Here is a 16560-nt window from a genome sequence, read left to right as displayed (position 1 = left end):
AGGATACAGAATTAATGCACAGAAATCTCTGGCATTCCTATACACTAATGATGAAAAATCTGAAAGTGAAATCAAGAAAATACTCCCATTTACCATTGCAACAAAAAGAATAAAATATCTAGGAATAAACCTACCTAAGGAGACAAAAGACCTGTATGCAGAAAATTATAAGACACTGATGAAAGAAATTAAAGATGATACAAATAGATGGAGAGATATACCATGTTCCTGGATTGGGAGAATCAACATTGTGAAAATGACTCTACTACCTGAAGCAATCTACAGATTCAGTGCAATCCCTATCAAACTACCAATGGCATTTTTCACAGAACTAGAACGAAAACTTGCACAATTTGTATGGAAACACAAAAGACCCCGAATAGCCAAAGCCATCTTGAGAACGAAAAACGGAGCTGGAGGAATCAGGCTCCCTGACTTCAGACTATACTACAAAGCTACAGTAATCAAGACAGTATGGTACTGGCACAAAAACAGAAATATAGATCAATGGAACAGGATAGAAAGCCCAGAGATAAACTCACACAAATATGGTCACCTTATCTTTGATAAAGGAGGCAGGAATGTACAGTGGAGAAAGGACAGCCTCTTCAATAAGTGGTGCTGGGAAAACTGGACAGGTACATGTAAAAGTATGAGATTAGATCACTCCCTAACACCATACACAAAAGTAAGCTCAAAATGGATTAAAGACCTAAATGTAAGGCCAGAAACTATCAAACTCTTAGAGGAAAACATAGGCAGAACACTCTATGACATAAATCACAGCAAGATCCTTTCTGACCCACCTCCTAGAGAAATGGAAATAAAAACAAAAATAAACAAATGGGACCTAATGAAACTTCAAAGCTTTTGCACAGCAAAGGAAACTATAAACAAGACCAAAAGACAACCCTTAGAATGGGAGAAAATATTTGCAAATGAAGCAACTGACAAAGGATTAATCTCCCAAATTTACAAGCAGCTCATGCAGCTCAGTAAGAAAAAAAAAACAACCCAATCCAAAAATGGGCAGAAGACATAAATAGACATTTCTCCAAAGAAGATATACAGACTGCCAACAAACACATGAAAGAATGCTCAACATCATTAATCATTAGAGAAATGCAAATCAAAACTACAATGAGATATCATCTCACACCAGTCAGAATGGCCATCATCAAAAAATCTACAAACAATAAATGCTGGCGAGGGTGTGGAGAAAAGGGAACCCTCTTGCACTGCTGGTGGGAATGTGAATTGGTACAGCCACTATGGAGAACAGTATGGAGCTTCCTTAAAAAACTACAAATAGAACTACCATATGACCCAGCAATCCCACTACTGGGCATATACCCTGAGAAAACCATAATTTAAAAAGAGTCATGTACCAAAATGTTCATTGCAGCTCTATTTACAATAGCCAGGAGATGGAAACAACCTAAGTGTCCATCATCGGATGAATGGATAAAGAAGATGTGGCACATATATACAATGGAATATTACGCAGCCATAAAAAGAAACGAAATTGAGCTATTTATAATGAGGTCGATGGACCTAGAGTCTGTCATACAAATACCGTATGCTAACACATATATATGGAATTTAAGAAAAAAAATGTCATTAAAACCCTAGGGGTAAGACAGGAATAAAGACACAGACCTACTAGAGAATGGACTTGAGGATATGGGGGAGGGGGAAGGGTAAGCTGTGACAAAGTGAGAGAGTGCATGGACATATATACACTACCAAACTAAGGTAGATAGCTAGTGGGAAGCAGCGGCATAGCACAGGAGATCAGCTCGGTGCTTTGTGACCACCTAGGGGGGTGGGATAGGGAGGGTGGGAGGGAGGGAGACACAAGAGGGAAGAGATGTGGGAACATATGGATAACTGATTCACTTTGTTATAAAGCAGAAACTAACACACCATTGTAAAGCAATTATACTCCAATAAAGATGTAAAAAAAATAATAATAATAGTTTTGCCAGATTTTCAACACACAGTTTCAATGCATCTTGTCAGTGTTGCTCTTCACCTGATTATAATCACAGTTCCCTGCAACTTGTCAGGGTGTCGAGTTCCATCACAATGCATATGGATTTCTCACCAAGCTCTTTTTATATGCCAAACTCCCTTGTTACAAATTTCACCGAATATAGCAAAATCTTAACTAATATTTACATCACTGTATAGTTTACAAACTTTTCACCTATTTACTTGCACTTTTAATCTTCTTTTTAAAACCCCTATTTCTTTTCTTTTACCTTGTCAAATGTTTTGCCAAACTGACTGTTTTTAATGTTTCAATATGTTTCTTTTCTTCATCAGCTTCAAAAGAATTCTGCAATCTCAAGTTTCAGGGCCCATTCTATGTTACTAAAAACAGATTTTTCTCATTTAGACAAGAACTCCTAGTCTAAGTTCTTCATTGTTAAGAATTGAACTGGCCTTCTGGCTCAAAGTCTTTGGTAACTGTGACATGAAACTTGCCCCAAAATGTAATTTATGTAACTCTCAATCCTATATATAAAATAGATTCTGTGAAGGAAAAAATATACAATTAAAACATCAAAATCTTAAAAAAAAAAATCATCCTTTCAAATGAATTTGTAAACCAGATTCCTAAGAACTCCCACACTCTAAAAAGATCTGTGGTAGAATTTTTCCCAGTGTATACTACATCCTTTTTCTGTCACTCGGCCTCAAATTGTATTTCACATTTTCTGAAAGCAGAGTTATTTATTACCAGCCTCATACGTCTTGCCTATTGCTCCCAACAATGTCCGAAAGTAAAGAGCATAATTTGTGACTCCTGGTCATTAAATCTGCATTTTAATTTCTGTCAAGTTTTTTTTTTAATCTAATATGCCTAAGTTATTCATTTAAAACTATTTCAGCTAATGACTTTTCTAGAGATGACTTTTACTCTGTGAACCACCGTGACACCCTTCCAATGAAACCATCTGTGGCTGTTCAATTTCCTGCTTTCTAGCTTATGTTTCATGTGGACAATGGCGCCGGCCGATTCACTGCTGTCTATGATGCTGGGATCCCAGGGCATTTGTGTGACGGACAGTGGCATAAAGTCACGGCCAACAAGGTCAAGCACCGAATCGAGCTGACAGTAGATGGGAACCAGGTGGAAGCCCAGAGCCCAAATCGAGCATCTACATCCGCTGATACAAATGACCCCGTGTTTGTTGGAGGGTTCCCAGGTGAGTGTTGCCTACCCCAGCAAGAATATCTTTGCTCTGTTTTGTTAGTGGTTTTGAACACATTTATATTCTATAAATACATTCAAGAATGTGTGCTTAAGTATACTTGCTTCCTAGCTTTAGAATCTGCTCCAATAAATAATACATTATCTGACATTTCTAGTGTGTAAAATGAGCATTTTACTTATATAAACCACATGGGACTGAACTTTTCATGATTGCCTCCAAAATTTCATTCGTGGGAGATGGAGGCTAGAGGAAATGCATTTGGCTTATAAAGATATGAGGCATTTAATAGCAATCAGGGCCAGAATCGGTGTTCTTTCTCATTTTTAAAAATTTAATATACCAGAGGAATCATTAAATGTTATGGAACTTATTTCCTCAAGTTCTGGAAATCATTGGGTTAAACATAGCTAATTTCCCCCTTAGGCTATTATAGAGTTTATATGACAAAGAAACCCAAGCAATAAATCTGCATTCAGAAATACCTCTCCAGCACATTAAATATAGCATGTGAACCACAGAGAGTTACCCAAAGTGCCTATAAACAAGAGTGCCCAACTTGATAAGAAGTAAGCCAACAGCCTCTTAATAAATACTGTAGTAATGCAGACTGCTGGAATGGTCTTTCAATATTTTGGCCAGAGAAACCTTTGTCCCCATTTATATAGAGCTCCTCTCCTTAACAAAACAAGCAAAATGTATATTAAGCAGCAGTTGATGATGGAAAAGATATAGAAGTCATGGGGACCAATTCTGAGTTCCTCTTTCCAAAATTGCTCCTGGGGTTTGGAAAATATCTCCTTCTGGGAATTCCCTGGCAGTCCAGTGGTTAGGACTCTGTGCTTCCAATGTAGAGGGCATGGATTCGATCCCTGGTGGCTCAGAGAACTAGAATCCTGCATGCCTCATGGCTCAGACAAAAAAAAAAAAAAAATTTCGGGGACAAAAAGAAAAAGAAAATATCTCCTGCTTCAATCAGGACAAACCCCAAGGTATTATGAAGGAGGTAATATACTTCTCCATTTACAGTCTACTAAATGGTATCTTAGCACCTAGTAGGCCTGCTAAAAGAAGGGACTCTCTCCTTAAGAAGAGAAAGATTTTGTGTGAGTTCACAACAAACTTAACCATTTGGGATTTATCTTTACAATGGAAGAAAGTAAAAAAGTCACCATTAAAAGTCCATGTCCTAATTCAGTACTTAAAGTATTTGATCAGTTACTTTGGTTCATTAAATAAAATTTAATAATTTTAATTCACAACTGTAAACTTGTCCCTTCCAAACCAAATTCTTTGATGTCTTCAAATGTGTAATTATAGATGTCTCCATATTTCATAATACATAACTATAAAAAAGTTGATGTTTCTCTACCAGTTTAACTGTTAGTAAAGCTAAGAACAAAATCACTGACTTTACGTAAAATAGCATTCCAATTGCATCTTAAGCTAACAGCTGACTTTGAAGCATGCTCTTAACATAGTAGCTGAATTTCAAAACTGAGCCCTCCTTGCTTGGTTTTTCAGAGGGCCTCAACCAGTTTGGCCTGACAACCAACATTCGTTTCCGAGGTTGCATCCGATCCCTAAGGCTCACCAAAGGCACGGGAAAGCCATTGGAGGTGAATTTCGCCAAGGCCCTGGAACTAAGGGGTGTTCAACCTGTATCATGCCCAGCCAACTAATAAAAATAAGTTCAACTCCAAGAAGCATCCTCCAAAACAACCGTATCAAGTAAAACAAATGTATTTTACTTATGTATGTTATTAAAACTAATTTGTGCATGCGTATTAAATTCCTTCTGTATTCTGATGGTGCTAATTCAGATCCCAGACTGAATTTTAATTCAAGTTCTTTCTCAAGTCCATAAATATTAAACCATTTACTGCATTCTAAATAATTGCTTGTTTTGCGTGATTTGAAGGATAAAAGGCAACTGATCATAAATTGTTGAATTTGCAACATGCCCTGGAGTCATCTCAAGAAGAGCTCAGATGTAATTTGTGAAGGCAACACTTTTTTTTACTAACTCCTATTAATACTTCTGTCATCCTTTTTCCACGTACGTCAGCTTTGGCTTTCTGTCGGGCCACTGAAAACACAGTGGGTTTCGGATGCGTGATGGGAGGAAATGAGCTCCCTTTCCCCGTGTTTGCGAAAAGCATTAGCAAGTCATTTCCCTGATCCAGATTCATTATTGGAGGATTTAACTAGCTACATGAATGGATACCTTTTTAGGCTTAAGGTGGAGAGTATAGATCAGATTCAGGCCAGAGAGCTTAATTACTTGATTTGTTTGTTTGATGATGACTTATAGGCTTTGGGGAGACACCAGAACCAAGCTCCAGAATGACAATTTAGCACACATTTGATACTACAGTACTGAGGCTCTGGACTCTTGAAGTTTCCAGTGACTATCACAATCTACAGAGGAAAATCACAGAGGAATAATGCTGAAATGCAGTTTTTACCTATGAGGAAACAACAAAGCTGAAACTTAAAAGGCATACACCATTGGGTCTTTTTGAGTTGCAATTTAACCTAACAAATTAATGTCCTAAAAAAACTGCTGTGTTTTCTCCTTCTTTTACCCACTATTTCAATCATCTTCAAAGGGATCTGTGAGAAGACAGGCCTAGATTTTATTCATCAACTTAAGGAAACGTTTCATTTGCCACCTGCAGTAGAAATAGTTGTAGTCTAATGATGCTGAACATTTAAAGGAATAGATTTTCCTCACAGTGGTAATTTTAGCAAAAGAAGAATAATCATCTCTGACAGTGTTATCCACAGGGGAAAAGGAGGTGCTGTTTCTAATCAAGGAGATGGCTAACACACTCTTAGCATTTCATCACTGGCCAGTTGCTTGACCCAATTTGTCCACACAACTTCATTCTAGAGCAAGCAGTTCTCAGCCCTGGCTCCATTTTGTAATTACCAGGCAAGCTTTCAAAGAACTGGTGCCTGGTCCAGCGATTCTGATAGCCTAAGCATTAAGATTTTGAAAAAGCCTTCCAGGCAATTCTAACGTGCCGTCAGGATTGAGACCCACTGTTCTAAGAGAAAAGGTACCCACTATGGCAACAAAGAATTGTGGAGTCATTTGAAAAATCTACTGTTAACTTTGTCTTGGCCATTTTCACACACACAAGAAAATAATGTAATATTGTATCTAGTTAATGCCTTTTGACCAACCTCTAAGCAATAAAAATCCTTTGAAAACCAATGTGTTTTGAAAGTGAAGGTATTACTTCTGCACTGGACACTGACATGACTTTTGGGCTTATTCTGGATAATGAATAGATAAGCAGGAATAAAGATGCTAGGCTACTAAATTAAAAGCTAATGCCATTCTTTCCTGAATCTTGAAACAAAAGATACATAAACTTGAAAGCAAAGGTACTTAATCAGCACTCCTATCAGAGTCAAGCCCTGCCGGAGTCAACTTGTACATCAGTGCCTTAGAAAGGTGTAGTTGGAAGGATTCTTTGAGATCAATAAATACAGTGATTCTTAAGTCTAGCTAGACATTAAAATTGCCTTGGGTACTTAAAAAGAAAAAAATCTTACATCTGAGTATCACCTAGACCTTAAAATATAATCTTAAAATATATAAATTAAAATATAAAATATAAGGTCCTAGCATTGGCATTTTCGAAACATTTCCACTTGATTCTAATGTGATTGTAAGGCTGAGAACTCCTGGGCTTCTACTGCCTCCACATTTTATGGGGAGGGACTAAAAGGAACCCAGGGAGATTTAATGGTGTGCTCAAAATCCCACATTAGTTAAGTTTACCAAAGTAGTCCCAAGAAATGGATCTGGACCCAAGCAGCTTTCACTAAATCAGGTAATTGGCTAAAGTTGTCCATACAAAATCCACGTTCGAAAGTGGCTCATGAATTTGTATGGACAAAGCTTGTCCAAATGCTTAGATGAGAAATAAAGAAATGTTATGAAAGGGAAAAGTTTCTCTAACATATTTTAAACTAATTTTATACCTCAAAAAAACAATTTTTATTTCAAAACAAGGTAAAATGTTTTTTTCACCCAACTTTATCCCCTGTATAATGTCCTCACCTCCTGCCACCTACAGCAATCATGAAGAAAGCAGAATACTTTTCATTTGATTTTTTCTGAACACCCATTCCTACCAGGTTGTCGGCCTTCTTTTAAAAGGTGCTTTGCACTCTAGAAGAAAAACATTTGTGAGGGGAGTTTTATTGAAGTTGCCATGGTGAACACTGCTGACAAAGGAAAGTAAGGAACAGAGCAGATTTCAGCCCCAAATCACCAGAACACTGGCAGACACTTAAAGCTTCAGTGCTTTTAAAAATCATAACTGTTTTCTCCTGCTTTGATTTAGCCTATTGTCTCCAACTACAGAACTCTTCTAGGTTTTCTGCTTAACAACAGAGAAAAAGACTACTTTGACAAATTTTAAAATCCCTTGATTTTATGTGAGTTATTTAGTGAATTATTTTGTATATAAAATTGGTATCTACAATTAACGTGAAAACAAAACACAATACTTAGTCTTCATAAGTACAGAAGGTAGTCTTCTTTTCCACTACCATTTGCAAAGATATGACTTGTTACTGATGCAACTTTTTTATCTCTGTTTTTCAACCTTTTTATCTGTGTTGAGTCAAGAGAGAAATACAAACAAATAAACTGCACTCATTTGCTGGACCTGAGATTAGTAGGTACCACAAACCAAAGGGCACATGAAGGTAAGGGATGCCCCAGGCTGGGCCCTGAATGCCATTATTTTGGAATCTTGACACGCAAGCTGGTGACTCAGATCTCTAAGTTAACATGATATCTCTGCCCATTACTGAAGTGAAAGTGTGGCATGAATTATCTCCCTCCAAAATTCATGTGTTGAAGTTCTAACCCCCAGTACCTCAGAATGTGACTGTATTTCGAAATGGGTTCTTTCAAGAGGTAATTAAGGTAAGATGAAGTCAAATGCGTGGGCCACAATCCAACATGACTGATGTCCTTCTAAGGAGAGATCAGGACACAGACAGGGCTAGAGGGAAGACCATGTGAAGACACAGAGAAAAGAGGGCCATCTATAAGCCAAGGAGAGAGGCCTCTAGGGAAAAAACAGCCCTGCTGACACCTTGAATTGAGACTTGTAGCCTCTAGGATTGTGAGAAAATTAATATCTGTTGTTTAAGCCAGCCAGTCTGTGGTACTTTGCTATGGTAGTCCCAGAAAGCTATCACAAAGCCTTTCTGCACAGATACACAAGTACATACCTAAAGCATCAGCACATTTCAGGTTCCCTGAAGAGTGACATGTACATCAGAGAAATCAATTGTTTTGAACAGTGACTATTATCACTTATGTAAGTGAATAGAAAAAAAAAATCGAGACTTAAAACAAATATAAAAGAATTTTCACAACATACTTAAATAGAGGAAGTTGGTTTATACATGCTTGGGGATATTAGGAATAGCTAGATAGCAATTATAAATCAAAGAAATAATGTTCTATTCAATAACACCACTTACTGGACTTTTCAGGAGAATAGGTTTTCTGGAGAGCCAGTTTGTATATTCAGGTTTAGAGAACTATTCATTTGCCCTTGAACAAATCAAAGCTCTGCTTTATTTGGGAAAGTTGTCTCCCTGGAGCTCAGCCCTTCTGCAGGGACATACCTAATGATATATGAGGTGGTGGCAGTGGAGGTGGTGAGAAGTAGATTCTGATATATTTTGAAGGTGGATTGGTATTTCCTGAAGGATTGCCTATAGAATGTGAGAAAATAAGGTACTGATAACTTCTGCTTATCTGAAAGGATAGAGTAGCCAATATTGGGGGATAGGGGATATAGGTGTAATAGCCTTTTTATAGAAAGGAAAAGCAGGAGTTTAGTTTTAGATGTGTTGAATTTAAGCTGTCCATTAGATATCTAAGAGCACTGTACTATAGGCAGTTGAATATACAAGTCTGGAGTTGAGAAAAGAGGTCTAAATATTTATACTTAGATATAACTATGGAAGTCATCCAAATGTTTATATAATTTATAACCACTAGACTGACTGAGATCACTAAGGGAGTGAGTATAGACAGAGGATTATGGACACTCCAACATTAAAAATATTGAGAGAACAGGTGTCAGAAAAATTATTCAGAACTTGAAAATAGGCAAAAGAAATTGCTAAGTGTTCTTTCAGTGCAGAACCAGGCTTGACTTTCTTTTGACTAGGCTATTTTACAACTCTATAGGGTCAAAGATTTCTTGCAGATTTTTGTCTAGTAGAGATGTAAATAGTTTGTTTTGTTTGGTGGCAGAGATAACCCCAAAGGTAACAATTTTGTATCTAACTGAAAAATCTTATCCTAATATTCCTTTGCTTATGTGGGTGTTTGTAGCTTCTCAAATGCTCTTTAGACCAGTTTTAACATCTTACTGGTTTCCTCATTAATTAATGAATTAAATAAAATCTTTGACATGGGTTCACATTATATTTGCCTGAGGGTCATGAATATTTAACCTTTTGAAAACGATACTGTAGCAGGGGAGGAGGAACCAGCTTAATTTAAAAAATCCAGGTCACACAATTTGTTCGTTTATAATTGAATTTTCTTAATTCCCTAACCCTATGATTCCATTGCTACATTTCTTGTGAAATAACAAATGTTGGCAAGAATGTGGAGAAAAGGAAACCCTTGCACACTGTTGGTAGGAATGTAAATTAGTGTAGCCACTGTGGAAAACAGCATGGAATTTTCTCAAAAAACTAAAAATAGAACTACCATATGACCCAGCAATTCCACTCCTGGGTATATATCCAAAAAAACCAAAAACACTAATTTGAAAAGATACATACACCCCAATGTTCATAGCAGCATTATATTCAACACAATAGCCAAGATATGGAAGCAACCTAAATGTCCATCAACAGATGAGTAGATAAAGATGTAGTATATATATATACAGGGGAATACTCCTCAGCCACAAAAAAGAATGAAGTTTTGCCATTTCCAACAACTTGGATGAACTTGGAGGGTATTATGCTAAGTGAAATAAATCAGACAGGGAAAGACAGATACTGTATGATATAACTTATATGTGGAATCTAAAAAATACAACAACCTAGTGAACAAAAAAGAAACAAAAAAATAAGTATATAAGCAACAGCAAATTTGTTGATAAATTCCTTTTGTTTGGTCTCAATATACAGAATGCACACAAATACTTTGAAATTTTAGTAATGTGTTACAGCATCAGAAATGGGTCAAAACTATGATCTGATGTTTGCAATTTTTATATTTTTGTGTTTTAAAATATCAATTGGTTAATTTTGATTTATTTTTTGTTTCTCAATGACAATCAAAAGAGGAATTTTTACACTACTCCATGCAGGCACTTCTCAAAAATAACACATTGTTACTGTGAATAGTTTAGTCCCAGTAAATAAAAAATAAATGATATAATTTAATATTTTCACTCATAAACTGGTTTCTAATATATTAGAGACAATTACAATGCATCATATAAAAATTTTTATCAGATGAATATAAATCATACATCTGACGATGCAAATTTGCCAAAATTAACTTCATAATAGTCAAAACATCAAGGTACCCAGAATTGCTCTGTTGGGTAGTAAAACAACTGTGTAACTGAATCATAACGTTTATCTGGTTTTCATTTACTGGCATGTACTGTCACTTGATGTGCTCCAGTGGGCTTTCAACTGTGTAGTTAAGGGAAACATTTCAATAATTATTTTATTTTGTATAATGCCCTTTTAAGTGGAAATAGAAATATTTGCTATTTTGCCTTTATGAGACAAAATTCCTTTGAGTACAACCATAAAAACCCTGTGGGGTAAAAATCTCCCAGTGAGGAAGTACTGCTTTAGCAATAATTTTCAAGTTATATTGTTGAGACACATCAGTGGATCATGAGGTCAAATAACAGGATTATAAAGGAGCAACTTATATAATAAAGTTGAATGGAATAGAACAGAACAGAATAGACAACATCAAGTTGAATTGTACGGTAAGTATTGTTTTGTAAAACTTGTTTTACATATGTATGTGTGAATATGTATATATGCTGGATCATAATGTAAAGTATATGTAAAATGTATTTCTGTAGGTTACAAGTTTAAAAATTTGAAGTAGAGATGATCAGAAACAATAAAATAGGAGGATAAAATGGGAAGAGAAGAATGGGGATAAGGAAACTTTTTTCAGGGAGATTAGAATAACAAATTTGTAAAAATTAGGTACTAATCCAAATTATATCGGTTTAAGCCAATATAATGTATACTATTAAACTGAATTCTTAAACTACATTAGAATATTTAAAAGTGTAGCTTAATAAATAGCTTCCCAGATGTGATTGCTCTGACTCTTGGTACCAGATACCAAGAGGTTCAGTTGTATCCAGAAGCTCATCTCTGAAAAGATGTGGTAACAAAAAGGAAGAGTCATGGGAGAACAAAGTGCTTGAAGGAATAATTGAACAGGAATATAACAGGAACCAAAGACATTAGGATCCAGCACATTAATATGAAGAGTTATTTTCTTTAAATTAAAACATTGCAAAGGGCTTCCCTGGTGGTGCAGTGGTTGAGAATCTGCCTGCCAATGCAGGGGACACGGGTTCGAGCCCTGGTCTGGGAGGATCCCACATGCCGCGGAACAACTGGGCCCGTGAGCCACAACTACTGAGCCTGTTCATCTGGAGCCTGTGCGCCGCGACAGAGACAGGCTCGTGCACTGCGATGAAGAGTGGCCCCCGCTTGCCACAACTAGAGAAAGCCCTCGCACAGAAACGAAGACCCAACACAGCCAAAAATAAATAAATTTATTTTTAAAAAAATTGCAAAAATTCCATTTTCTTAGAAGACTCTGGAAGGTAGGAACCCTACTGAAATTTTTTAAAAGGCCAAATAATAAGTTGTTCAGATCAACCTTTCAATTAAGAATAAAATATTTCTTAGGATGCCTTTCTAAAAACCACACTGAGATACAAACTAATGAAAGTTAGTTCTCACAATTGTGAGAACTCATACAAAATAAAATATTGGGGAAGATAATATGGTCTATTTTGTGTAGGTTTTTAAAATCCTTTTGAAGGTGAAAAAAAAAAAGGTACATTTACTGAATGTGCTGAGTTGTAGAAGACATCTGCCTCAAATCTATCCCTCTTACTTTTGAGGACCTACCCTTCCCACTATCCCTACTGAAGAAATAGGTGCTAGTTTTGGGTGATTCATCAGTGAATCGCATCCCATTCTCCTGCTTACATTGACTGGGATGATAAGAAATCCAGTGAGAATCAATGAGTTTTCTGTTAGGCCCATTTGAAAATATACAACCTCTCTCTTGAGCTAAGGCATAGTGTGCACAAGGCTGTGATAGCTGGGACTGTTGCATCCAATTTGCTAACATGAGAGGAGAGCCCAGATCTGCCGAGGGATCACAGGATCGAATCTGAGGATGGGACTGGTAATGCATAAAGGAGAGTGGAGAAACCATATCGTCAGTGAGTAAAACCTCATCTGAAGGTTGTCATAACTCTGGTCTTTTCAACTACGTGTGGCACGACAGTTTTCTGTTGTTAAAGCCAATTATCAGAGTTTTCTCTCACTTGGAACAATCGGTTCTAACAGACACGTCATCTACGTGCTGGGCACAACACAATCTCCAAATTAGTCTTCTCAGCAGCCCTTCATGGCAGTGCTGTCATCATCCCCGTTTTAGATATGAAAAAGACAGAGGCTTAAAATAATTAAGTGACGTCCAAAGTCACCCAGCCAGGAAGTCCTGGAACCACTGATTTTATATTGAAAATATTCATATTAGGTTCAATACTTTCTGAAAGTAAAGTCGTAGATTATTATTTTCTTACGCTTATATTGCCTTTTAAAAAATAGAACTTGCCGAATTAAGTTGAAAAGTAGTTATTGTGAGCCTAGGAGTGTTCTCATTGAGAAGAGAGAGAAAAGCTATCATTCCAGATCTTTCTTTCCACAAACATTTTTAACTCCTAAAACATACAGGCACTGTTGAAATGAGAAGCATTTATCTTATCCAAGTTTCTTTAGTGTGTAAGTAAATCCATTAAACCAGCCAAAGCAACACAAGGGTGTGTATTATCACAATATCAGGGGTTTTCATGGAAACCAAGGAAGCAACAGAAGCCTGACCCCTCATAAGGACGTGCGGTCAAGGACTGAAAACCCTCAGGTTCCCCAGCAGCTATTCTGCCTCCATCTCTGCTTCCCACTGGCTCGCTGCTTCACTCTTCCCTCTTTCCAGATGGGATACCCTGCTACGGCTGCCTGTATATAGACAACTTCTGATTACAAAAGTCATTTTCAAGGACCCCACAGAGAAGGACTAGATGCTTTTGATCCAAATTTGAAATTCCCTAAACAGAAAGCATTTTTGGCTAAGCAGGAATCCAGTGTTGACCGCTTATGATCAAATCAGTGTGGTCATGGGAAGAATCAGATAGGACAAGTATACCTGTTTATAACCCTCCCCAGTGGCTGAGGCAGGAGGGATCCCAGAGAATAGGGAGATTGACTACATACAAACTCAAAAAAACTGTTCAACTATCACACAGCAGCAAGACAAAGTCAGTGCTAAATTTAGAGTACATAGAAGTTCAGGGGAGAAGGGGTTCTGTGGGGCTGCTAGGAGAGGCTTTGAGTCCCTGGTGGAATTCTGACTCTGATCCAACTTCTGATCACCAACTTCGACTCAGCACCCGACTCCAATGTGTGGGTTTTTTTCCCCATATCACCAGCTGGGTGTCCTACAATTTAACTAGTTTTAACACTATCTACCTAGAGATGGTGTCAGATCCCACAGGTTAAAGGCTCAGCGGCGCACAACTACCCCAATCCCCTTCAAATGGCAATTCCAGGCTGTCACCTGTGATTCAGAGGTTCCGACCACCTCCGCCTTGGGTTCAATTAATTTGCTAGAGCAACTCACAGAACTCAGAGAAATCTTTTACTTACTAGATTACCAGTTTATTATAAAAGGATAAAACTCAGGAACAGACGGATGGAAGAGATGCATAGGGCAAGGTATGGGGTAAGAGGTATGAAGCCTCCATGCTCTCTGATCATGCCATTCTCCCCAAATCTCCAAGAGTTCATCAGCCTGTAAGCTCTCTGAACCCCATCATCTTAGGTTTTGATAGAAGCTTCATCACATAGTCATGATTGATTAAATCGCTGGCTGTTGGCCAGATGCAACCTCATCTCCTCTCTCCAACCCAGAGGTGGGGTCGAGGATGGTAGATATGGGACTGGAACTTTCAACCCTCAGATCACATGTTTGTTTCTCTGGGCAACCAGCCCCCATCCCTAGGTGCTTTCCAAAGGTCACCTCATTAACATAACAAAAGACAATTTTTATTGCTCTCACAACTGGGAAATTCCAAGGGTTTTAGGAGCTCTGTGCCAGAAATGGACAAAGACCAAATATGTAAATATGGGTAAATCACTATATCACAGACTTGAACTTGACCTTGAGGGGTTTTCAGAGAAGGAAAGGTAATCCAAACAGGGAGATCTGAAACCTGGACTCCTACAGAATGTGATCTGATGAATGAAAGGATCATATTTTGATAATATATCTAACAACAGAAACAGGCACTGAAAAAAAAAAACTGGCATGTTAAAACTACCACTTTTTTGATATTCCCAAAGAAATTATAAGATTTATGCAGTGTCTCATAGAATCCTTCCAAAAAACAGATGATAAATGAAATAAATGAAAGTTTTATCACCACAACCAAAAAATATTTAGTCACTGATTAAATGATAATGAGTTTTTAAAATCCTATCTCCCCCTGCTTTTAAAGAACCTCACCTGCCAAATAAATCAATCTAAATTGTTCCATAACTTAAAGGTTTACTCAAAATGCTTGGTTTGTGTTTATTGCAGTCCACATAGTGCGAATATGAAAAAAAAAACGAATTTACTTAACGGAATGTCTATAATTGACTCAATCTAATGTATTTCTGAAAAATTAATGAAGCTACTTTTCCTCATGGCAGTAAGACAGATATTAAATAAAAACATCTCTCAAGAGTGAAGAGTAGGGACTTCCCTGGTGGCACAGTGGTTAAGAATCTGCCTGCCAGTGCAGGGGACACGGGTTCGAGCCCTGGTCCGGGAAGATCCCACATGCCGCGGAGCAACTAAGCCTGTGCGCCACAACTACTGAAGTGCGCTGTAGAGACCATGAGCCACAACTACTGAGCCCATGTGCCACAGCTACTGAAGCCCACGCGCCTAGAGCCCATGCTCCACAACAAGAGAAGCCACTGCAAATGAGAAGGCCACACGCCACAATGAAGGGTAGCCCCCGCTAGCCTCAATTAGAGAAAGCCCGTGCGCAGCAAAGAAGACCCAACCAGCCAAAAATGAATAAATACAGAAATTAAAAAAAAAAAAAAAGAGTGAAGAGTAACCCAGTAACCTCTTTCTCATTATCAGCAAACACTTTATGAACACATACAAGTGGATACGGTCACCGGACCCACAGTCATCTCTACTGAATTAAAGTAGATTGTTTTCCCAAATGGAATAAAAATTGTAAAACTCATATAACAACCTTCATTTATGCTTTCTAGATCAAACATTCTAAAATGAGGTAGTAATATTCATAGTGTGATAAATTATTAAATGCCTTTTCCACCATTTTCTCTTTCTCTGATTCTCCCCTTTCTCTGCCTTTCCACTATGTCACCCTTTCATTTAAAAAATCTAATCTTGGTGAATGCCAACTTAAGATCAATGGACATGACTATTAAAAATAAGAAAAAGTAAAGTGTATCGCTCCTCTTTCATCTAGCACCTACTACTGAGTGCCTCCTACATGTAACACATTGGCTAGGTGCTGGAGACCCTATGTTGAATAATATGGATGGATTCCCTTGTCTCTTTCATTCTTTGGGGAGAAAGAGGTAAGTAATGCAATAAAATAAAATAAATGACATTATGCATTGGTCAAAGCCAACACAAATATAAACATTAATATAACCTATGTACTTCAGTTAATAATCATTTATTAATATCATTACGTCAACTGTTACAAGTGTACCACTCTAATGCAAGATGCGCATCACAGGGGAAACTGTGTGGCGGTATGGGGTGAGGAGGGTGGGAGCAGGGGAAGAAGACATAATGGGAATTCTCTGTACTTCCTACCCAATCTTGCTGTAAACCTAAAATTGCTCTAAAAATTGTCCGTTAAAATAAAGTCAGCATTCTGCCAGCAGGAAATGTAAGATAGAGATGTATGGGTGGCTAACAGTATCTATAATGGGTGAGGAAAATAACTAT

The 16560-nt window shown here is 37.5% G+C and overlaps 1 protein-coding gene across 1 annotated transcript in view; it reads left to right on the top strand.

Moving 5' to 3' along the window:
• LAMA2 (laminin subunit alpha 2) overlaps positions 1-6444 on the top strand; it is a 605756-nt gene extending 599312 nt beyond the window's left edge. The window contains exons 64-65 of the mRNA XM_060167667.1: positions 2993-3215; positions 4746-6444. Of these exons, the coding sequence (XP_060023650.1) occupies positions 2993-3215; positions 4746-4903 (381 nt within the window). The 3' untranslated portion in view covers positions 4904-6444. The remainder of the gene's footprint in view (positions 1-2992; positions 3216-4745) is intronic.
• The last annotated feature ends 10116 nt before the right edge of the window (positions 6445-16560 follow it).

Source organism: Lagenorhynchus albirostris, chromosome 12 (assembly GCF_949774975.1).
Source record: "Lagenorhynchus albirostris chromosome 12, mLagAlb1.1, whole genome shotgun sequence".
Classification (NCBI taxonomy): Eukaryota; Metazoa; Chordata; class Mammalia; order Artiodactyla; family Delphinidae; genus Lagenorhynchus; species Lagenorhynchus albirostris.
Note: the sequence above shows the minus strand (reverse complement) of the source record. Positions and strands in the feature narration are given on the sequence as shown.